The sequence below is a fragment of the Erpetoichthys calabaricus genome, chromosome 5, assembly GCF_900747795.2.
Source record: "Erpetoichthys calabaricus chromosome 5, fErpCal1.3, whole genome shotgun sequence".
Taxonomy (NCBI): domain Eukaryota; kingdom Metazoa; phylum Chordata; class Cladistia; order Polypteriformes; family Polypteridae; genus Erpetoichthys; species Erpetoichthys calabaricus.
Window position 1 is genome coordinate 157,015,258 of NC_041398.2, and position 25,429 is coordinate 157,040,686.

At 40.3% G+C, this 25,429-nt stretch overlaps 1 protein-coding gene across 5 annotated transcripts in view; it reads right to left on the reverse strand.

Moving 5' to 3' along the window:
* smarcad1a (SWI/SNF-related, matrix-associated actin-dependent regulator of chromatin, subfamily a, containing DEAD/H box 1 a) overlaps positions 1 to 25,429 on the reverse strand; it is a 275,401-nt gene that overhangs the window by 194,017 nt on the left and 55,955 nt on the right. For 4 of the 5 annotated variants that reach the window (XM_051927736.1, XM_051927735.1, XM_051927738.1 and 1 more), the window contains 3 exons: positions 20,355 to 20,490; positions 13,426 to 13,492; positions 2,140 to 2,246 (listed from right to left, as the gene is read on the reverse strand). In XM_051927736.1, the coding sequence (XP_051783696.1) occupies positions 2,140 to 2,246; positions 13,426 to 13,492; positions 20,355 to 20,490 (310 nt within the window). The remainder of the gene's footprint in view (positions 1 to 2,139; positions 2,247 to 13,425; positions 13,493 to 20,354; positions 20,491 to 25,429) is intronic. The other variant, XM_051927737.1, reaches the window with a different exon arrangement.

A 25,429-nucleotide genomic window follows, 5' to 3' on the forward strand; every position in this document is an offset into this window, starting at 1 on the left:
TTCTGATTATTCTATGCAAGTGATATTTTAAGTAGTAATATAAAGCAGGGGTCCCAACCCCCGGTCCGCAGCTGTCTGACAGCCAGGCCACGAGTGAACCGCCAGCAATGGAGACTCACTCAGACTTTTCAGAATGCTTGGTGGGCGGGGCTTTGCAGCGGCGCAGAGAGAGGAGAGAGACTGAGGTGAGAGAGTATTACAACAAAGTATTTTTATGGTCCCAACAGTTTCACCATATCACATGAGTCTACAGAAATCTCGTTACTACGAAGTACATTCAGCAGATACTTTCATTACAGTTAGATCTGTGGTCGCAGCTCAGTTGTGCACATTTGCACAACGATCCCCAAACAGAAACATTGTAAAAAAAAATTTCTTTCTTCGAACTTTCCTCGTACTGTTTTTTTGCTGTTTTTGTTTTCTGTTGTTTTCAGTGATACCTTTTGCTTATTGCTTGTCAACATCTGAAAAACATCCATTGGAATTTAACTCATTGTCACCGTCCTATAGAAACGGCAGACACGAAAAAACGATAACAGTGTTAATGTTTGTGATGTGCAATCTGTTGGAATGACAAATGCAAAAAGAAAAGAAAAATCTTGGGTTGCAAATGTATGCGAACTGCTGCATTTGAAGACAGTTTTTGTGTGCTTCAGTGATGCTCGTTCAAGAAACATTCCTATTAATGCAGCAATCATTCAAGAAAATGTGAGGTTTCCAAACTCTCTTGAGACCTCCGTCAATGGGACAACACGCCGAAGAGTATCCCGAAGTACGATCACCACGTCTGTTTAAGACTGTTTATCTGTTGCCGGGGCAACAGCAGGCTCACAGCTCTACTGTGAAGCAATCACGCTTCGGGACACACTTCAGCATGATGTTCCCATTGGGTGGGGGGGATCCCAAAAGAGTTCAGAAACCTCACAATATGATCTGGCATTCAGGAACTAGGGTACCCCACCTTTACCCACAATGCAGACTCAGTATCCAGCCAGGCTGGAGGAGTGCTGGAGGAGCCTGAGGAGGAGCAGCAGCACGTGGGGCAGAGGCAGAAGATACCCGTTGTTCGAGTTGGCAGATAAAGTGGCTGCATTCAAAGCCAAACTTGATTTATGGGGCCCAACAAGTTAACACTGGGATTTTTGATAAGTTTCAAACGTTAGCAGAGGTTGTTAAAGATACCAAGCCAGGGCCTTCTTTCTCCCAGATGGTGTAAGATCACCTATCTCAGGTTTCAATAGAGTTTGAGCATTATTCCCAACCACAAAACACCCCCGAAATGGGAAGGAATGGATCTGTGACCCATTTGTGAATAAGCCAGGTGAATCAACTTTGTCTGTGCTTGAAGAGGATCAACTGCTTGAGGTTGCAAATGATAGTGGCCTTAAAAGTATGTTTGAGACAACTTCAAATCTCCATACGTTTTGGATTAAAGTCAAGGCGGAATATCCTGATGTTGCCACAAAAGCACTGAAAAGTCTGCTTCCATTTCCAACTTCCTATCTTTGTAAGGCAGTGTTTTCTGCAGTGACAGCAACCAAAACGAGATTACGGAGTAGACTGAACATAAGCAACACACTTCGTGTGTCACTGTCTTCCATCGTCCCCAAATGGGATCGTCTGGTTGCAGGAACACAAGCTCAGGGCTCCCACTGATTCTAGATTATGTTAAGTTGTATAATTTCTATTACAATATTATAACTTAATAATAATAGAAATGTAATGTAAATTATGTATAAAAACCGCCCTACGAACCCTCTCCGAATCCTCAACACCCCCCAAACCCCCCCACATCCCTGGAAAAATTTGCTTCTAGTAAAGTGGACCTTGCAGTCAAAAATGTTGGGGACCACTGATATAAAGGACTTCTACCTGAAAACAGAAATATATTTAAACTAAGTGGTATTGGCTAACTGAATGTAACAGACTTCATTTATGTAGGGAAAAAAATCTGATACCTCTATCTCCTTGTAGTCTCATATGCTGTACTGCATTCCTACGTAATGTTTAAGCATCACCACAAGTCAACTGTTGAGAACCTACATATGTCTGCTTTCATTAGGCAAGGCATTAGGTAAGGATGCAAGTTATTAAAGACATATTACAGTAACTTATCATAAAAAATTAAGTTAATCTCACATCATTCCCTGCAGTTTTTTTCTTCTTTCTTGCTTGCAACAACACACTTTCTTCAGAGTCACTATTATTCGATTCATCGTTTTTCCTTTTTCTTTTATTGTCTGAAATTAAAAAAATGAATTAATTTACAAAAGTGCCAAGAAGAGTAAGAAAGTATGGCCAATCTGACGGCAAAGGATTTCAATTTTCATATAAATAAAAAGCTATTTAAAAAATGGAATATGACTACTGAAACAAACTCACATATAAGTCGGGTCCTAAAACAAGAAAAATCAATCTTAAAATCAGACCCCAACTTATACGCCCTTTCAAAAATGCAACACTTACATTTTTTTTTTTTTATATCTTCTTGCCTCCTCCAATCTAGCATCAGTTTCTCAAATGCATCGAATTTTGTTGCAGCAGCACAGTTACCAATTTCTTTCGCTAATTCAATGACGTTTAATTTAAAACCAGTTTCATATTTTCCTCTGATCGGACGCTCTATTGTAGATAAGGGATGCTTTTACAATAAAGGTGTATGAAGGTGTGAGACACAAAAAACACAAATCAGTGCAAACGTTGGGTATTACTGTGTGGTCACGTAGGCACTATAGATAGGGAAAAAAAAAAGTGTGCTCCGTAGTTAGTCTCTCAGGTGGGCATTAGCATATTTTAATCTCTTGGACTAATAGCGTGAGTTTTCCGCATTCAATTTATATGACTGACATTATAAAATACCAGAAATTATACAGTAAAATCAAGTACCAACTTATCCATGGGAGAATTTATCCACGAGTATATACGGTAATTATTCCTGTTTTATAACTGAAATTAAACAAATGATTTGTTAACTATCAACTTTAAGATGCAACTTCAATAGCCCATTTCTGCAATACCGAGAGCAAGGTGGGAACCAATCTAGTCAAACTTAGGACACAATCACATAAAAAGCAAATAAATCCTTGTACTTCACGACTGAAAATATTAAGAAAATAATTCCACACTGAAAAAATAGGACTGCCAATCATAATATTACAGCTATTAAGATGAAGCATTTTAAAAACTCATATTTTATTATCTTGGAAAGGTGTTTTACCCAATTACTCCATTATCATAAGCAGGCTGGCTCAGCACTTCTCCACCTATGTATACGCCTTTAATGCCAATTAATTAATAAATAACACTGTTTTATGCTTTTACGTCTCTGACAATTCATTGTAAATTACTATACTAAGGAAAGAAAGTTTTGTTTTGTAACTTGTGAAATACATTGGTCTCACTAGAATACTGCATCTACAAACAGTACATTGCAGAATCTGCACCGCATTCAAATCTCTCAAATAAGGGAAATAACTAAGAATGTTCATCAATAATCAGCAGTTTATAATTAACATTGTGAACTTTATGCACATATGCATTCAGCTTTTTTGACCAGGCTTTAAATGTAAAAGCTACACTAATTCAAGCATAGATATACAGCACACAAAAATGTCAAAACAAATTAACACAGAACAGTATAACAGTTCTCCAAACAAGTTAATTCATTAAAAGGGAGTAACTTGAGGTCACTGATTTTTCCGGAAGGAGATGAGGCTTGGGGGTTTCGAGATAGACGGAGTTAGTAGACGGAGGAACAGCAAAGGAAAATGCAGAAAAACAAAACACACGTCATAACTAAACTGTTCAGATTAAGGATGAGAAGGTTACAACAAACAACAGATGCAGAAGAAAGTTTTGATAGTTGATACAATTAAGCTAAAGCAATAGCTTAACATTTTTAGAGAATCTTAGCTCATTGACAAGTAAGCAATAAACAATCAAGTAAGTAGATAATGATCATTTATCATAGTTTAAGATATGTGTTTGTTTGTTGGAAAAATAGGACCTCTAAAACAAAACAAAAACTGGTAACTAAACAGTTAACAAATATTTAATCAGACAATTACATGCCTCAAGGAGGTAGTCAATTTTTATATGCATGAAACAGAAGCAGATGATAAATTAAGGCATGACAAAATTGTTAAAAAAGAAGTTTAGACTTGCCATAAAATATTCTAGTGAGCAAAGAATCAAAAACCAGAAATTAAAATTAATAATATCTGCCAAAGTTTGCAAATTAACTTGAACTTCCATCAAACATTTTATGAAAATTAATGTACATGTCTATACAAAGCCCACTTTAACTGAGCATTATGATAGTTTCCTTTAAGGTAGCAATCACACAACAAATCTCATAAAATTACAAATAAATATCCGGATGTCTAAATATCTTCCATATGTTGAGGCTCCTGGAAAATAGTTACCGCAGAAATGGGACAAAACAGCCAAGGGCAGTGGGAAGAGTGAGAAGACAAGGGCTCACTATCAAATGCAGGAGGTCCTGCATGCATATTCCTGCTTGGGAATGTAGGGGACAGTAATCTTTACAGGTGTATGTGAGATCCCAAAAGGACATCACTACCGGATAAAAAGAGACACAGCTTGTGAGGAACACAAACTACTCATACCTAAAGAACATTAAATGGTACCTGAGCAAATAACAATAATATATTACCACCTATTAAGAAAATGAGGGTGGTCAAGTATCCATCCATCCATCCATTGTCTCCCGCTTATCCGAGGTCGGGTCGCGGGGGCAGCAGCTTGAGCAGAGATGCCCAGACTTCCCTCTCCCCAGCCACTTCTTCTAGCTCTTTCGGGAGAATCCCAAGGCGTTCCCAGGCCAGTCGAGAGACATAGTCCATCCAGCGTGTCCTGGGTCTTCCCCGGGGCCTCCTCCCAGTTAGACGTGCCCAGAACACCTCACCAGGGAGGCGTCCAGGAGGCATCCTGATCAGATGCCCGAGCCACCTCATCTGACTCCTCTCGATGCGGAGGAGCAGCGGCTCTACTCTGAGCCCCTCCAGGATGACTGAGCTTCTCACCCTATCTTTAAGGGAAAGCCCAGACACCCTGCGGAGGAAACTCATTTCAGCCGCTTGTATTCGCGATCTCGTTCTTTCGGTCACTACCCATAGCTCATGACCATAGGTGAGAGTAGGAACATAGATCGACTGGTAAATTGAGAGCTTCGCCTTGCGGCTCAGCTCCTTTTTCACCACAACAGACCGATGCAGCGCCCGCATTACTGCGGATGCCGCACCGATCCGCCTGTCGATCTCATGCTCCATTCTTCCCTCACTCGTGAACAAGACCCCGAGATACTTGAACTCCTCCACTTGGGGCAGGATCTCGCTACCAACCCTGAGAGGGCACTCCACCCTTTTCCGGCTGAGGACCATGGTCTCGGATTTGGAGGTGCTGATTCTCATCCCAGCCGCTTCACACTCGGCTGCGAACCGATCCAGAGAGAGCTGAAGATCACGGCCTGATGAAGCAAACAGGACAACATCATCTGCAAAAAGCAGTGACTCAATCCTGAGCCCACCAAACCGGACCCCCTCAACGCCCTGGCTGCGCCTAGAAATTCTGTCCAAAAAAGTTATGAACAGAATCGGTGACAAAGGGCAGCCCTGGCGGAGTCCAACTCTCACTGGAAACGGGTTCGACTTACTGCCGGCAATGCGGACCAAGCTCTGGCACCGATCGTACAGGGACTGAACAGCCATTATCAGGGGGGCCGGTACCCCATACTCTCGGAGTACCCCCCACAGGATTCCCCGAGGGACACGGTCGAATGCCTTTTCCAAGTCCACAAAACACATGTAGACTGGTTGGGCAAACTCCCATGCACCCTCCAGGACCCTGCTAAGGGTATAGAGCTGGTCCACTGTTCTGTGACCAGGACGAAAACCACACTGTTCCTCCTGGATCCGAGGCTCGACTATCCGACGGACCCTCCTCTCCAGGACCCCTGAATAGACTTTTCCAGGGAGGCTGAGGAGTGTGATCCCTCTGTAGTTGGAACACACCCTCCGATCCCCCTTCTTAAAGAGGGGGACCACCACCCCAGTCTGCCAATCCAGAGGCACTGTCCCTGATGTCCATGCGATGTTGCAGAGGCGTGTCAGCCAAGACAGTCCTACAACATCCAGAGCCTTGAGGAACTCCGGGCGTATCTCATCCACCCCCGGGGGCCCTGCCACCAAGGAGTTTTTTTGACCACCTCAATGACCTCAGTCCCAGAGATGGGGGAGCCCACCTCTGAGTCCCCAGGCTCTGCTTCCTCATTGGAAGGCATGTTAATGGGATTGAGGAGGTCTTCAAAGTACTCCCCCCACCGACCCACAACGTCCCGAGTCGAGGTCAGCAGCGCACCATCCCCACCATATACAGTGTTGACACTGCACTGCTTCCCCTTCCTGAGACGCCGGATGGTGGACCAAAATCTCCTCGAAGCCGTCCGAAAGTCGTTCTCCATGGCCTCCCCAAACTCCTCCCACGCCCGAGTTTTTGCCTCAGCAACCACCAAAGCCGCATTCCGCTTGGCCTGCCGGTACCTATCAGCTGCCTCCAGGGTCCCACAGGACAAAAGGGTCCTGTAGGACTCCTTCTTCAGCTTGACGGCATCCTTCACCGCCGATGTCCACCAACGGGTTCGGGGATTGCCGCCAACGACAGGCACCGACCACCTTACGGCCACAGCTCCGGTCAGCTGCCTCAACAATAGAGGCACGGAACATGGCCCATTCGGACTCAATGTCCCCCACCTCCCTCGGGATGTGGTCGAAGTTCTGCCGGAGGTGGGAGTTGAAGCTACTTCTGACAGGGGGCTCTGCCAGAAATTCCCAGCAGACCCTCACAACACGTTTGGGCCTACCACGCCTGACCGGCATCCTCCCCCACCATCGAAGCCAACTCACCACCAGGTGGTGATCAGTTGATAGCTCCGCCCCTCTCTTCACCCAAGTGTCCAAGACATGTGGCCGCAAGTCCGACGACACGACCACGAAGTCGATCATCGAACTGAGGCCTAGGGTGTCCTGGTGCCAAGTGCACATATGAACACCCCTATGCTTGAACATGGTGTTCGTTATGGACAATCCGTGACGAGCACAGAAGTCCAATAACAAAACACCACTCGGGTTCAGATCGGGGGGACCATTCCTCCCAATCACGCCCTTCCGGGTCTCACTGTCATTGCCCAAGTGAGCATTGAAGTCTCCCAGCAGAACAAGGGAGTCCCCAGAAGGTATGCCCTCTAGCACCCCCTCCAGGGACTCCAAAAAGGGTGGGTACTCCGAACTGCTGTTTGGTGCATACACACAAACAACAGTTAGGACCCGTCCCCCCACCCGAAGGCGAAGGGAGGCTACCCTCTCGTCTACTGGGGTAAACCCCAATGTACAGGCTCCAAGTTGGGGGGCAATAAGTATACCCACACCTGCTCGGCGCCTCTCACCGGGGGCAACTCCAGAGTGGTACAGAGTCCAGCCCCTCTCAAGGAGATTGGTTCCAGAGTCCAAGCTGTGCGTCGAGGTGAGTCCGACTATATCTAGCCGGAACCTCTCAACTTCGCGCACTAGCTCAGGCTCCTTCCCCTTCAGAGAGGTGACATTCCAGGTGGTCAAGTAGGCTTGGTAAAAAGATTCAGGACACAGGATCCAAAAAGAAAATATGGCATTATATCACCTCTTTAACAAAGCAGACAACATGGTGCCTGACCGAACTAGCACTTTAAGGACAATTAAAAGCTTGTGACTTGTGGGAATGCAGAGGTACTACAGGTATTTTAGCTTGGTTTCCCAGTAGATAGATAGATAGATACCAGCAAAAGTATGAAGAATCCTAACACCAGAATCAATATTTACACTTGGCTATAAGTGACCTCAGGATGAGCTTCAAGGTGCCTCATAGCCAAGGTGAGTTTCAAGTGTGAGTAAGAAGAGGAGTTTGGGGTAAAGGATTAACTGATTAAAATTAGAATTCCTGAAGCCTACAAAAAAACTTGTAATCCTTGGGTTACTTAAAATTCCTTCGCACCTCTCCATCAGCATCTTTTGTTTTGTAAATGTGCTGACCAGCACTAGCAGCAGGCAGCCTGCTATCCCATTCCCCCACTGATGGAGCTGAGTTCGTCATAAAATTCTCAGATCTCAAGTCTCTTTATCCGGCAGTGAGGTGTCAGGAGTTGTATAGGGTAAATAATATAATGTTATTTGGGATACATACATTTCGTGTGTGTTCCGTGTCTACAATGATCTGTGTAAATGAGGGATGGCAGGAAATGTGAGGCAAGAAATGCTGAACACATACCTAAAGAAGAAACTTTTTCCATGTTATAATAATAATGACGTGAAGTATATAATGTGTGAAGACTATAGTCCAAATATCAAATAAACAACAATATAACCTAAGAAAAAAAATATCATTCAATTTACATGTTGCTGTCAATGAGTTAAAAACCTAAACTCAAATGTCAATTGATAAGAAGTTGATATGTGTTCTTGAATGGTGCAGAGGTAAGAACTGCTGCCTTATAACCCAAAGGTACCGGGTTCGAGTACAGGCATTCCACGTTGTCAGTAGTGAACCGCTTATTATTAATATACAGGTAAAATTCCATTACAGCGAACTGCCAGGGACATAAAAAATATTTCGTTGTAATTAGATTCTGTATTTGTCACTATAGTGCTTTCTTTAACTTGCGTCCAGGCATCTGTAATCATTTCAATAGCTTCTTTCGCATTAATTTTAATCTCCTCTTCTCTACAAGTTACGCTGATGGGAATTTTTCTCAGCTTTTCCTTGCGATAATACATGTTCAGGGTGCAAATGATGCCCAAATCCAATGGCTGAAGCACTGCTGTGCAATTGGGTGGGAGGAATTCAACACGAACATTATCTAACATGTGGAAGCACATTGTGGGCAGCGCAGTTATCAATCAGAAACCGAATTACCCTTTTCGTCTTCTTCATATTGTGAGGTTTCTGAACTCTTTCGGGATCCACCCCCCACCCAACGGGAATGACATACAGAAGTGCATCCCGAAACGCGATTGCCGCGTCAGTGGAAGATTGTTTGTCCGTTGTCAGGGCAGGGCAACAGCAGGCTCACAGCGGTGCAGTGAGGTGCCACAGAAGTAAATCCTAAAAGATCATGGTTGAGCTATAAGTCCCTGTCTTGCACCTCAAAACACGAGGCTGAGTCTCAATACTTTAATAAAACCAGATTTATTCAGCTTGAAACAGGAACAGCACGGTTATTTATTGTAACGTGATCTACCACAACCCTATACACAGACACAGCAGTCAGGCAGGGTTGTGGCTAGGTTACTGGGCAAGTAATTCTGTTCCCTGCATTTACAATGTTCCTTGCATCACCCATCAAGACCTTTTCTGTTTGCTTCGGTGGCGAGCCACAGTCTTCCACAGATGCAGTGATCGCACTTCGGGATGCTCTTCGGTGTGTTGTCCAGTTGGGGGAGGTCCCAAGAGAGTTTACAAACCTCACATTTTCTTGAATGAGTGCCGCATTAATAGGTATTTTTATTGAACGAGCTCACTGAACCACTTAAAAACTGCTTTTTTGACGGCTTCAAATGCAGCAGTTTGCATACGTTTGCAGCCCGAGTTTTTTTTCTTCTTTATTTGCTCTGTATTTCAAGAAAGTTGACAGTGTCGATGGCAAAATTCCGAATTCACTGGCAACATTCTTTTTTTTTTTTTTTTTTTTCCCCCGAAATCGACAGCTGCAAAAAATGTACTTTTTTTTTTCTTCTAATATGAACTGTTGTCATTTTTTCGTGTCTGCCATTTCTATAGGAGGGTGACAATGAGTTAAATTCCAATGGATGTTTTTCAAATGTTGATGAGCAATAAGCAAAAGGCATCACTGAAAACCACAGAAAACAAAAACAGCAATAAAAACAGTATGTGGAAAGTTTGAAGAAAGAAAAAAAAAATTGCTTACTGCTCTGTGGATGATTCATTCAGGCATTTGAAGGTCTTTTGGGCACTTCGTTGTAATGAAATGCTACTGAATGTATTTCGTAGTAACATGATTTCTATAGACTTGTGTCATATGAGGAAACTGTCGGGACCATAAAAATACTTACTGTAGTTGTAATGAAAATTTTGTTGTAAAGATATTCGTTGTAATGGAATTTTACCTGTAATAGACTCAAATGAAATGTATGTTTTTTTTATAACACCCGGGGTAAATTTTGGCAACTTGTTCAAGTTAGTGCATATTTTTTTATTATTCAGTTTTATTCTATCAGAGACATTCACGTGGTACAACGAACCTGCGTCTCACACCCTGAGTTGATGGCATTTATATCCATTCTTTTCACAAGAACAGCGATGACCACAGTTGGTGCTGAGGTTGATGCCTGCTCAGAACTATTTGTTGTACTGGCAATCAAAGATACAATGTCCCATGACCGCTATAAGACTAACATGCGGCACTTGCACTTTGACAACAAAGACAACCATGCAGAACATGTGCAAAACAACAAATTTGATCTCTGACATCTAGCAACGTTTTGTTGAGAACTGTATTCTGAGTTACAACCCAGGGCAAAGACTTTCCGAGTCTGTGGTTATAAAGCTTATGAAGCCGTTTCTGGACAAAGGCAGAACCATAACAACAGACAGCTTCTTCACAGCTCTTTCACTAGCTAATAGACTGCTGCACTGCGACACAACTTTGCTTGGCACCATGAGTAAAAATGGATCTTCCACCTGTAGCTATAGTCACTTTAGTACATGGGCAATTCACAACGCTAGTAATTAGATCTGGCAGTGCCATGCTGATAGTGCATGCACCCAAAAAGAAGCCTTTGATTTGAGCCTGTAACAGCCAGTGTAAAGTTTTGCTACCTGTAAAAGATATTGCAGAAGGGATATAAGCAGACACACAAAAACTGATGAATCATGTCTTCTTGGTATCTTGTTTCAGTCTGTAACAGCCGGTTATTCTGCGTTATGGTTGTAATCAGAACATAAGTTTAATATGTCACTGTGCTCTGTGCAAATATTTTAAATCTGCTTTTCTTTTCTTCTCACATGTACAGCTAACACAAAGCCAGATTTAGCACACAGGGGCTCATCACTGAGAACTGCTAGGCAAGCACATTAAGACAAGACAAGTTAAGAACAACTCCAAATGGGCAAAATGCACTGTTTCTGTGTGTCAGGGTAAGCATGACATTGGATCTTCTTTTCCTTGTTTGGAATGGCATGATTTACCTAAGTGGGGGCCTGCACATGGAGAAAGAGTACAAAGACTTGGAACATTGCCCGGCACACCTTTGAAGCCAACGGACAGATGGGAGATCACATCATCTGATCCTGAAAATCCTTCCAGCGCAGCAACGAAAATAGCAGAATGTATACATCGAGCTCCCACTTCGGTAATAGTCTTGTCATGGCTTCCTCATCTGTTATGCCGTGTAATTTGTCATTAAAGAAAGCCAAGTTATTTCTCCTATGTGATTTCTTACCGCCATATCACTAAGGGAGGGATATTACCTTTTAATATTATATCTATATAGTTTCGGGTTATGCAAAATGCCGCAATTACAAAAGAACTTATTCCAACAAGGGAGATAGCATTCCTTGCTGGATAGAATGGTGCATGATACTTCGCAAAGTTATAACGAAACAAGTGTGCTTTTATTCAAGAATAAAACTGAGTAACAAAAAAAATCAAGTGACAACAAAATACCTAGAAGACATGATTCACCAGCGTGTGTGTGTCTGCTCATATCCCTTCAGCAATATCTTTTACATGTAGCAAAACTTTACACCGGCTGTTACAGACTGAAATCAAAGGCTGCTTCTTTTTGGTCGCCTACACCATCAGCATTGCACTGCCAGATCTAAACACTAGCGTGGCGAATTGCTCAAGTACTGAAGTGACTTTAGCTGCAAGTAGAAATCCCATTTTGCTTATGGTGTCAAGATGAGTTTTGATGCGGTGCAGCAGTCTATTAGCCAGCAAAAGCACTGTGAAGAAGCGGTCTGTTGTTACAGTGGTCAATGCTGCTTTTGTGAAAAGTTTGGAGATAAATGCCATCAACTCAGAGAGGGAGAGGCAAGTTTGCTGTACCACGTGAACATCACTGACAGAATAAAACTGAATAATAAAACAAACAGTGCTAATTTTTACAAGCAGCCAAAATTTACAGTGGGTGTTACAGACTCAAATCAAATGTATGTTTTTATTATATTATAGTAATAATAAGCGGCTCAATACTCACAAGGCGGAGCCCGAACTTGAATCCGGTACCTTTGGGTTATAAGGCAGCAGTTCTTACCTCTACACCATTCAATAATAGTATCAACTTCCTGTCAATTGACATTTGAACTTAGCTTTTTAACTCATTGACAGCAACATGTAAATCAAATGATATTTTTTTCTTTGCTTACATTCTTGAATAAAAGTGGACGTTTACTTGATATTTGGACGAAAGTCTTCACACATTGTACACGTCACGTCATTATTAGTATAATGTGGAAAAAGTTTCTGTTTTAGCTATGTGTTCAGCAGTTCCTGTCATAATAAACTTACACAGATTGTTGAACAACAACAACAACATTTATTTATATAGCACATTTTCATACAAAAAGTAGCTCAAAGTGCTTTACATAATGAAGAGAAGAAAAATAAAAGACAAAATAAGAAATTAAAATAAGACAACATTAATTAACATAGAAAGGAGTTGAAGACACATGAACAAACATGAAATGTATGTATTTCAAATAAGATTATATTATTTACCCTATACAACTCCTGGCACCTCACTGCCAGATAAAGAGACTTGAAATCTGAGAATTTTACAACAGACTCCGCTCCATCAGTGGGGGAATGGGATAACAGGCTGCCTGCAGCTTGTGCTGATCGACACATTTACAAAACAAAAGACGCTGATGGAGAGGTGTGATAGAATTTTAAGTACCCCAAGGATTATGAATTTTTTCGTAGGCTTCAGGAGTTCTAGCTTTAATCAGTTGATCCTTTACCCCAAACTCCTCTTCTTGCTCACACTTGAAACTCACCTTGGCTATGAGGCACCTTGAAACTCATCCTGAGGTCAAGTATAGCCAAGAGTAAATGTAAAAGTGTAGGCTTCAGGTTAGTGTTAAGAGAAAGAAGTTAGGACTGAGAAAGAGAGAGAGTTAGGAGATGAGAAGTACTCGTTGCTACATCTAGGCAAACTAAATGACCTAAAATATTGAGATCACACCTACATAAGTAGGCAAAGGGAAGAGCTTTATTTTTTTTTATTGATACAGGTCTGTCTTTGGTGATACAAGTCTAGAAGTTATAGAGATACCTAGCCGCATAAGACACAGATACTTTTTTATTTTGAACTTCCACCAAAAAAAAAAATCACACAAGTTTTGACACTGACTCACCTTCATTATTAAAGCACATAAGACAGGAAGCAATTGCCCCATCTAAAGTACTGGTGGATTTCATAACCTAAATAAAAAATAAATACAAGTGAAGGTAAGGAATAATAACTGAGCAAATAGATAACAGTTCTACTAAGGTTAACTAATTTTTATGGACGTAACTATTTTCTAAAAATCCAATAAAAACAACTTCTTTCTGATGCAAATGTAACATGTATATGTTTGAGGGGAGATAAGCCATTATAAATTTGGAAATTATACTAAGACAGCACCAATGAGGAAATGAGCTCAACTTTCTGCTTTCTCTGCTGCATCAGGAAGCCATAGTCCAAGCTGTTCATTATGTACAGTTTACCTGTGTAATTTGTAACTGATTTTTCAAAAACTAAGTTTTGGCCAGGTAAATTATACTAAAGATGTCTTTAACACATTTCAATATGTGCACAATGGGATTTTTTTTTTAATTTCTGGTTAAAGGTTCTTAGTTGCATAGCACTAGGTATTATGCCCATATAATTCCAGTTGTTTTTACTATAAAGTCACAAAACATTTTGCCTTAAACATGTGAATGCCTATATTTTACAGCTTACATAAAATAAAAAAGCTTGCAATTTAACTTCCAAAAATAAACAAGATTACTGTATGAGACATGACAATAATAGCAATTGTGAGTAGATGACATTCTGTATAAACTTATGTGAAAGACAATTTAATTGCTTGCAAGCTACTAAGGGTTAAAAGCTATTTTGTTATAACAGCAGGTTATTCATACAGGCGTCTCTCATAAGACAGGTTGCAGTAAGCTGACCAAGGACGATTTCCTTATTTAGAATGTGTCCGTTAGACACAGGAAAGATGACTTATCCTTCTTTAGGGCCCCATCTGCAACGTACACAAAACAGAAACGGTTGGCCGTTTCTGCACAATATAAAATGAAATGCATAGGTAAACGATATTACGCTTTTTTTTTTTTTTTTTTTTTTTTTTTTTTTTTTTTTTTATAAGTAAGGGGAAGGGGGAGGGAGAAAATATAAAAAGCCACTGAAAAAGCAGAACTTTGCTCTTCTGCCTTGCAAAGTGGAATCCATGTACTCATCTGTGACTGAATAAAGACTGATTGAACTATTCCTGTCTTCCTTGGGGGTTACTTCCACACTTACCAATGCCTATTGTACTGGTAATGCATACTGTCTTTATTATAGATTAGAAAAGCAGGAACTTTTACTGTATAAATTATATGGTAAATTTAGTTTAACAAAAAAAATGCCATTTGCCCTGTATTTTGACAAAAATATTTCACCCAAGTCATGTACTTTTTAATATGCTTATATTTTACTTAAATTCTTTTAAGGATGAAGAATTGCACAACCTATATAAGTCATGCATAATCTATGAATAGTAACCAGTTTGAAACTGTAGCTCCAATTCTTAACAAGAACCTATAATGCCACAAATACCTGCTTGTGTTTGCATGTGTGTGTTTTTGTTTTTTTTTTTTTCATTTGATGACCGAAATATTAGTCAGTCATTCATTTTCTAAACCAATTTGTCCTGAACAGGGATGCGGGGGGAACTGGAGCACATCCAGGCTACCACAGGAGGCAAGGCAGGAAAAAAACTCTGGACAGCATGCTAGTCCATCACAGGCCACTGATATATTAAGTTTATTTAAATACTCAAAATTGTTATTTTAAAAGTGATAACTGAGTAGTTCATGTGACAGTCTATAAATGGTAACTTCAGAAACTGCAGTAATCCAAGAATTAATACAACACAGACTCACATCAGAGGAGCCAGACATGTCGACCAAAAAGGAGTCTGATAATACACCCCAAGCTTGAGGCATTGCATGAGTACTGTGTGTCAAAGAGCATCATATACATATGCTTACTATTAAGAATATTCATCATCTAACATGTTTTTTTAATGCCTGAAAGTGGATGTGTTGCAAGGTTTTGTGTGCAGTAACCAACCTGGTGAAAACAGCAGCTTAATCCCACTCAAAAAACCAAACACACATACTGCCTACTCAAAAAATCGTCTCATGTACTCTTCCTGATGCCAAGTTATTAACCATATAAAGACAAACAATTGGTCTTTTATAAACCTTTTTAAATCTCTTTTTTATTATTTACATTACTTTGCATTCCTAAGAGTTATTTCAGACTTTTAAAATCTAGTACTGTACGGGACTAAGCCATTCACACAAAACTCTTGACATTCATTAAATAGCAGATACTGTATTCAATTTAGAAGAAAAAGTACATGAAGAGCAATTGATCATTGTGAACTATACAGGTGCATCTCAATAAATTAGAATATCATCAAAAAGTTAATTTATTTCAATAATTCAATTCAAAAAGTGAAACTCGTATTATATAGATTACACAGAGTGATATATTTCAAGCATTTATTTCTTTTCATTTTGCCGATTATGGCCTACAGGTAATGAAAACCCAAAATTCAGTATCTCAGAAAATTAGAATATTGTGAAAAAGTTCAATATTGTAGACTCATGTTGCCATACTCCACTCGTCTAATTAACCTAACACACAAGCAAAGGTGTCCTGAGCCTTTAAATGGTCTCTCAGTCTGGGTACAGTAGGCCACGTAATCATGGGGCAGACTGCTGACTTCACAGGTGCACAAGCAACAGGGACAACTAAAGCCTTGCGATGACTGTGAAGCACAGCCCATTCAAGAATTTGAGGGAGATTCACAAGGAGTACAACTGTTGCATTCCTTGTGCGAAGCCACTCCAGAACCAGAGAAGCATCTTACCTGGGCTAAGGAGAAAACAGAATGGACTGTTGCTCAGTGGTCCAAAGTCCTCTTTTCAGATAAAGTAAATTTTGCATTTCATTTGGAAATCAAGGTCCAGAGTCTGGAAGAAGAGCGGAGAGGCAGTTGCTTGAGGTTCAGTGTAAAGTGTCCACAGACAGTGATGATCTGAGGAGCCATGTCATCTGCAGGTTTTGGTCAACTGTGTTTTATCAAGTCCAAAGTCAGTGCAGCCATCTACCAGGAAATTTTTAGAGCACTTCATGCTTCCCTCTGTTGACAAGCTTTATCGAGATGCTGATATCATTTTCCAGCAGGACTTGGCACCTGCCCACACTGCCAAAAGTACCTAACCTGATTAAATGACCATGGTATTACTGTGCTTCATTGGCCAGCAAACTCACCTGACGTACGACCCATAAAGAATTTATGGGGTATTGTCAAGAGGAAGATGTAAGTCACCAGACCCAACAATGCAGATGAGCTGAAGGCCGCTATCAAAGCATCCTGGGTTTCCATAACACCTCAGAAATGCCATGCCGCATCGATGCAGTAATTCATGCAAAATTAGCTCAGAACAAGTACTGAGTATATACATGGACATACCTTTCAGTAGGCCAATATTTCGGTATTAAAAATAATATTTTTCATTGGTCTTATTTAAAATTCTAATTTTCTGAGATACTGAATTTTGAGTTTTCATTACCTGGTAGTGCTGGGCGGTATACTGGTTCATACCGAAAACCGTTTATTTTTTTTATGATATGGATTTTTATTATACCGCAACACCAGTTTAAATTGCCTAAACAACATTCAGAACGTGGCACAGTGGGAAACTGTTCAAGTGGGGACCTTTTTCACTGCTACACCACTAAGCACAGATTTGTTGCGCGGGGGCTCTTTTTCACTGCTACGCCACTAAATAGGTAGTGGTAGTGTAGGTATTGTGCGATGAAAATGGACAGAGAACATTCGAAACTGAAGCTGTAGCCGACGATAAAGTTGAACATGATGACACAGAACAACTTCTGCCGAAAAAAAAGGAGTCACGTCCGTTGCCTGGAGATACTTTGGTTTTAAAAGTTCGGATGTGGACCATTATGTTCAAATGTGTAAATACTGTTTCTATATTACTGGATAATACTGTAAGTTGTACTTGTTTTATTTGTTTTCAATACAGTGTAATGCACCTGGGTACTGTGTAATAGTGTGACGAAATGTTGACTTTATTCTCGACATTTCCACTTTAATCTCGACGCTTATGCTGAGAATAAAGTCGACATGTTGACTTTCTCATAATTTGTCATTAAAGTAGAACATCGTGAGTTAAACTTCATCGTAAAATGAATATTTAATTTACTAGATTTTCTCAAACCCCGTCATAAGTTACAGTATATAGCACATTAAATGCTTTGTGTTAAGTGTTCCCCGAGCTTCTTAAACTGACTTCCTCTTGCACTAAGAGGAGGCGCCGGCAGCGATCGCTGCACAGAATACATTCACTTCATGATATTCCTGCTCTCCGAACATTTAGAATGCTAAGATAAATACTTGATATAATTTTCATGGTGAAATGCTTTAAAGCATGCATTAATCATGTGGGGCACAGCAGCGTGGAGGTTGCACTGCTGCCTCGCAGCAAGGGTGTCTCAGGTGTACCCTGCCATGCATTTGCATGTTTTTCTGGTTGGTTTACTCGGCGTGCTTCAGTTTCCTTTCAAAGTCATGTAGGATGAGGGGTTTTGTTATGCTATATTGACCCTGCTAGTGTATGTTTTGCTCATATTCACCCTGCGATGTGCTGGCGACTCATTCAGGGATGGGCATAAACCTGAATGGATGGCATAATTAAACATGTATAATGAAAATATTTTTAAAGTTCTGAACACTCACTCCATGGGATAAGTTTATAACTAGTTTTAATTTCACAAAGACGTTTATCGTGTGGTGACTGGTTATGTGGAGAAAGAAAAAGGAAGGACAGGAACTGGGGTTTTGGTACGTCAGAGAGACAGCATGCATGCAATAAAGAAAGCCCGCTCAGAAGAACATGCATTGAATTCTGTGTTCGTGTCTCCGACCACCAGATCACAAACCCAACATTTACACAATATTTAAGTTAAACCTGTGTGATACCCATTCATACATCCAGTTTTTTGTAGACTCGTCACACCTGCCATAAAGTTCTCAACACTGAACATACACCTGGGAACCCTTACTGCGAGGGAGCAGCACTACCGCCTCACTACCGTGCATGTTTAATACCAGCTTTAATGCATTTCATCATGAAAATGATATCAAGTATTTATCTTAGCATTCTAAATTTTCAGAAAGCAGGAATATCATGAAGTGAATGGATTCTGTGCGGTGATCGCTGTCTCCTCTTAGTGCGGAGGAAGTCAGTTTAAGAAGCGTAGTGATTAACAACTGGGTCGGGGAACACTTAACTCAAAGCATTTAATGTGCTGCAATAATTTATGATGGGGTTTGATGAAATCTAGTAAATTAAACATTGATTTTAGGAAGAAGTTTAGCTTACGACATTCTACTTTAATTATCAAGTAAACTATGAGAATAAAGTGGAAATGTCGACTTTAATCTCAACATAAACAGCGAGAATAAAGTGGAAATGTTGACTTTATTCTCGACATATAGTTTGTTTTTTTCTTCCCTGTGTCCGTATTATTTTTTTCTTCACCGTGGCCCTAATACGATTCCATAGTGCTATACCACAAATAGCATTATAAATGCAAGTTGCAGTTTTATTATTTATGCATATAGCTTAGCTTGAAGCAAGGTCCATATTAATGCAGTTTGCCTAAATGATGGTTCAGTTGGTAAAGATGTCATCACCAAGTTGCACTTGTTTTATTTTATTTTAATTTGGTGAATACTGTGTAATGCACCTGGGCTTGAAGCCTTGAAGTAATAGTGCAACTATCAGTAATAATACTTTATTTTATTGTTATTATTTATTAGTTTAAATATTATGCAGTTTAGTGATGGTAATGTTGTTTAAAAAGTCATTTTAATGTGTCAATGGACAGAGATTGTTAACATTAACAGAAAGTGTAGATGGTTTACAAAAAATATTTACTATTTATTTCTTTTCTAAGATATGTTCAGTGCAATACAACTTTTGACAAACACCTCTGGATATTTTACTAAGTCTAAATGCCTCTTTGGAAGGATGAAGATATGTTGTCAAAATTTTATCTTAAGTTGTTTGCAAAATTTGTTCAATAAAAAGGTTTATATTTTGACTGCATCTGTCATGCAATGTGATTCCTTCTCTTCATTAGTGCCACCCCCTTGAAAACTATCACTTTATGGGGCCATGCAAACCAGTATTAATACTTGTGTGCACATTAAAATGTTTTTTTTTGTACAATGTACAATGCTCGACAGTGGAATAGGTTATTCTTAGCCAGTAATTGCAGTGAAAAATGTGGTTAACATCCACTCATGCATGTGGAAAAAAATACAGTCGAATACCGTGAAACCGGGATAATTTAGAAAAATACAGTGATATAGAATTTTGGTCATACCGCCCACCCTAACCTGTAGGACATAATCAGCAAAATGAAAAGAAATAAACGCTTGAACTATATCACTCAGTGTGTGATGAATCTATGTAATATACTATATGAGTATCACTTTTTGAATTGAATTACTGAAATAAATTAACTTTTCGATATTCTAATTTATTGAGATGCACCTGTAGAATCTTTGTATAGTACAAAACAAGAATAAATTAATCACTCCTTGTCTTGGAATAGGACCTCAGCAAGGATGGGAGACAGATTAATAACAATAATAATACACATGTTGAGTAATGGAACTGGTTGTCTTAATTTATGTTTTCTACTATTTAGGTGGATCCAAGATGGTAAACCCCAGAAATGTCTGATTGTTATATTAGTAGTCCCATAACGGAAACTGGCAATAAACTGACCTTAGTTAAGCAAATATATTACTGTGGTGCAGACCACAATACATATGCTTGCAGATCCCTAGGTCAACATTAAAATAGTTAATGTATCCAATAAAAATCAACAAACAAAATAAAATACAGTGCTCATTCAAAACATTTGACTCCACACACATGAACTATGAAAAAAGACAATACACATAAAAGAACTTCCTACCTCCAAAAGTTTACCATCATCTATATTAGGGAACAGGTCTTTCAGCTTTGCTAAATCTTCTAATGAATGTACTCTACCAGTTCCTTTAAGGCAGCCATGATTGAACTCTTCCAGTGGGTAGCTATTATTTAGGTTCCTGAAAGAAAATAAAAATAAAATCAATATTGCATAATAAAATAAAAGCAATATTGCATAATAAAATTGAAAACTTGTAAATTGCAATGCAGGACTCTTGAGTATTATTTGATTTATTTCACTTTAAACAATATTATTAAAGTACAACTGATTATTTTCAAAAACTCCTAAACATAAAAAATGCAATTCATTGATTAAAATGTCAGAATTATTGACTGCCCAGGCTTATTTCTATTTTAATTTCAACAGAACACAAAAGTATTTTAGGTCACAACAAGGGTTCTAAAAGTACCAAAGTGAAAACTAACAAAGGATATCAGGATTCTTTCAGAATTTGTTTGCTACCAAGTGTTTCAATGTTAATTACTAATCATAATGACATGTTTATCAACTGCTGCATGATTACCAATATATTCACTGTATGCTCAGAGAGTAACACAACTTTATAAAGTGTCAGCATTTCTAAGCATACAAATGTAATATAATGTATAAAAACACGATTTAAATTTAAATGCATCCATTGAAAACACAGATACAAGAGACACCTTCAATTTAGTCATGGTGCTTGCAAAGAGTTTAGCATTACTAAAGAGCTCCGACCTAAACAACCAGACATTTTAGAAATAGTGTCAAACTGAATTGAAACTTGGGGTGAAATATTTGCCGACAATAGATAAGACCAATGTTACATTAAATGACATCCATTCATAGTATACAGTACAGTAATCCCTCACCTATCGCGGGGGTTACGTTCCAGAGCCCCCCGCGATAGGTCAAAATCCGCGAAGTAGCGACCTATATTTATTTTATTATTTATACATATTTTATGGCTTTATAAACCCTTCCCACACTCTTATAAACTTTTCTCACTCTCTTGTTAACCTTTCCCACGCTCTTATAAACACTTCCTATGCTCTTAAACACTTTCTACATTCTTAAACACCTCAGACCAACACTGCACACTGCACGCAGCGATCAGACGTCAATGTGTCTGCACTCGCTTTGTGAAGGGGGGCAGCTGAACTCGCGCTGAGCAGAAATGGACTTTGTGCTGCTTCTGCCAAAATGCCTGCTTGTCGCTCTGCCCGTTTGGAAGGAGGAGGAGTGTGTATGTGTGTGTGGGTGTGTGAGAGCTGAACGCACCTTCGCTCAAACCCCCCCTCCCTGGAAGCGCAGTACGCTCCTGCCACTTCGCATTGTCAAGGGGGTGGGGAGCTGAATGAACGCTAAGGAGAAGTGGACTTTGTGCTGGCTTTGTGCTGCTTGTCGCTCTGCGTGTCAATAATTTAAAAGCCTGTACATCACCAATTTTCCTGTCTCACTGTCTTGTCTTGCGTGAAGTTAAAATGTTTTATAATAGTGAGATGTTACTCATATCCTTAGCCTGACATCCATATATCATATGTGTTAACAAAGTGTGTTTTATAAGTTTGCATGTGTTTAAAGCATGTGGGATGGGTATTTTAAGGCTTAAACTATAAAAATGTTTATTTATATGGTCTTTCTATATCGCGGATTTTCTCCTATTGCTGATGGGTCTGGAACATAACTTCCGCGATAGGCGGGCAATCACTTGTATTTAAAAACCCGTGAAGTCGTGAATCCGCGAAAAGTGAACCGCGAAGTAGCGAGGGATTACTGTATGTCAGATTAGTCAACACATCTCTAACAGCAAAGGCAGACCATATCAATTTAAACGACTGAAAATCACTGAATATGTCACATTAGTGATCACGTGCTGACTATCCAGCACAGTCATGATTGTCATTTCTTCTAAAAGCCAATGATTAAGCCTATGCTATTTGAAGGGTTAACAACTGCATTGAGTTCAGCAGCAATTTCTGCCCATCTTTCTTTTTACCATTCTCTTAAGGTTTGTAACACACAAGACAGCAGTCAGACGAGCTCTGTTTGTAACGGTGAGAAGCTCACAAGCTGCCTGACACAATTAGCGCTGTATGAAGGGTTAAAGTTGTGGCAAATTTTGTCAGTCTCTGGCCATTTTTTGTTCTTTCTTCCATTCTGTTTTAGTATGCAAAACACAAGAAATCAGAAAGACAAGCCTCTCTTCCGTTTGTGAAGTTCAAACCATGCCAGTTCCATATTCCACATCCCTACATTGTATGAATTGGGCTTCCAGGTGGGCATTCATTGTTTGCCAGCTCTCATGCACACTTAGCCCATCCCACTGGCAAAAGACAAAAATCAAACCTGGTTCATTTTATCATAGCAAGTCACAGACTAGTCAGTTGTTGGAAATGTCATATTAGGCTATTGGCTTCACAAGACCATACCACCAACTTGCAAAGATTACGAACATGAAGGCCCACAATAAATTAAAAAAAAAAAAAAAATTGGAAGTGTGACATAGGCTTAATGGATCAGCTTTGATGAGTAAGCAGAATGCAACTACCTCTATGATATACAGAAAATGTTAGCATGGCTAGTGGAAATAAGGTACAGTGTTTAATGGAAGTCTTGCACACCAAGTAAATATGACTGGTGTGGTGCCCAGATGGGGGTGGTACCCACCCGGGACGCCCAGGAAGACAGGAGGAGGGCTTATTCCTCCTCCAGACCTCAAGGGGGCGAGCGCCCTGGGGACAGAGCTGGGAAGCTCGACCCTGTAGGGGCCCGTGGTCACCGCCAGGGGGACCCCAATATCAGGAGGACCCTGGACCGCAGCACTTCCGCCACACCAGGAAGTGCTGGGGGGAAGAGGAACAGGGACACCCGGAATGCTTCCGGGGAGACAGCTGGCACTTCCGCCACACTGGGGGCGTGTCGGTGGGAGATTGCCGGGAACACACCTGGAGCACATCCGGGTGCTTATTTAACTCTTTTAGGGCGGATGTCAACTTTTGTCGACAGGAGGGGTTGAAGGCGAATGTCGACAAAAGTCGACATCCAGGGATAGGGGGCGACAATCAGCTGTTAATGGCGACAAATCTCACTGTCACATCACAGGCATTCCCTCTGTGCTTGGAGGAATGCTAGACTTTTTGACTCGGCAAATAAACATTGCGTGTGCGTGAGTTGCGAAATGTAAACAAAGGCAAGATGGCACCGACATGTGAAAAGGCAGCGAAGCAAGTGCAGAAAAGAAAACACTCGGCAGGCGATGTTTTGCGCATTGTCGCGGAGTCGGACTCTTGATTTTTCAGAATCGGACTTTATTGGCAGTGATCAGGAGATCGAGCAAGAGAGTTAGAAGCAGGCATCAGCTGATCAGACACCAGCCGATACCGCGCCAGCGGATCTGCTGCCAGTTGAGTGCCTTCGCGCAGCCGATGCATCTACGGCAAAGTTCGCATGGGATAAATACACAGACATTGATCCGTTGAGAGCCGATCTGGCTACCGGAGTTTACAAGACGGCATGGCTTGCTGTTGGACACGACAGATCACCAGCTGCTGTACTTCAGGCTGCTCTTTCCTGATGCTGCTTTTCAGCTACTGTCAGACGAGACAAACAGGTAGGCAGAGATTTTTTTTGAATCGCGGGCTGCGTTTGCATCGCATTCTCGTTTTTCAAAGTGGAAACCCACAACGAAAGACGAGATGAAGCACGCTGTGGCATTACAAATAGAGATGGGACAGAACTGGTGATATAACTTCAGGGAGCATTGGTCCAAACGTGTTTTGTCCCCTGGTGGCTTAGGTACGTGCTGCTGCAAAGTTTTATTCACTTCTGTAATAAACAGAAGCAAATCCCATGGGGTGAGCCAGGCTATAATGCCATACATAAAGTTCATACAGTTTCAGAAGATGAAAAGAGGTGACAATACGGTTTTCATGCAGGCAGAAAACTTGGTGGCAGTGGCATGGCACGATGGCAAATGGGTGACTTGTCTCTCTACAGTACACACTAACAATATATGTTAGAAAGTGCAGCAACAGACAATTGAAAAATAGGCATCAAAGCAACACATACTGTAAGGAGTGCAATGTGGCAATGACTGAAATTGGCTGCTTTGAGCGAGATCAGACTTTGCTGTGTAAAATGTATGTGATATGTATGTGAAATCATAGAGTATGCAGGCTCATACAACATGCAAGACAGTAACATTTGTCAAAAGTAAATTTTTTTGTTGATTTGATGTGTTAAACAATTGCTTTGTGTTCTTTTTTAAAAATGTTAGTTTTTGGAAAAATATTCAGCCCTGGGAGAAAAGAAACAAAAAAAAAATTAGCCCTAAAAGAGTTAAAGGGGCCGCCTCCCTTCAGAGATGGACTTGAGTCGGGTGGAAGAGAGGACAAGGTTGCTGAAGGAGAGAAGGAGGCGGTCTGAAGAGACAGAGGAAAAAGGCATTGTGATAAGGCCTGGACTGTGGGGTATTGGGGCTTGTGAGTACTGATGGAGTGTATAATGGAGACCCAAAATAAACGTGTGTGGGGTGATTTAAACGTGTCTGCCTGTCTGTGTCCGGGTCATATTCCACACCGGACAAATAGAACATGTTTACTTACAGGCATTACACCACAGGCAGTTTAAAAAAGTTTTCCTCCTGCTCTAATACCAATATGAAATTGGACTCACAGCTCTCACAACTCAACCATGGTGAAGCAGCAAAATGTTTTCTAATCTCCCAGATAAGAAAGACCAAGTTTAAATAAAGAAATATAAATATAGAACCTTTTTATTGAACAAATTTTGCAAACAACTTAAACTAAAATTTTGACAACATATTTTCAACCATCCAAAAAGGTATTTAGACTTAGTAAAATATCCAGAGGTGCTTGTCAAAAGTTGTATTGCACTGAACATGTCTTAGAAAAGGAATAGAGAGTAAATATTTTTTCTAAACCAACTACACTTTCTGTTAATGTTAACAAACTCTGTCCACTGACATGTTAAAGTGACTTTTTAAACAATTTTACCATCATTAAACTGCATAATATTTAAACTAATAAATAATAAGAATAAAATAAATAATAGTG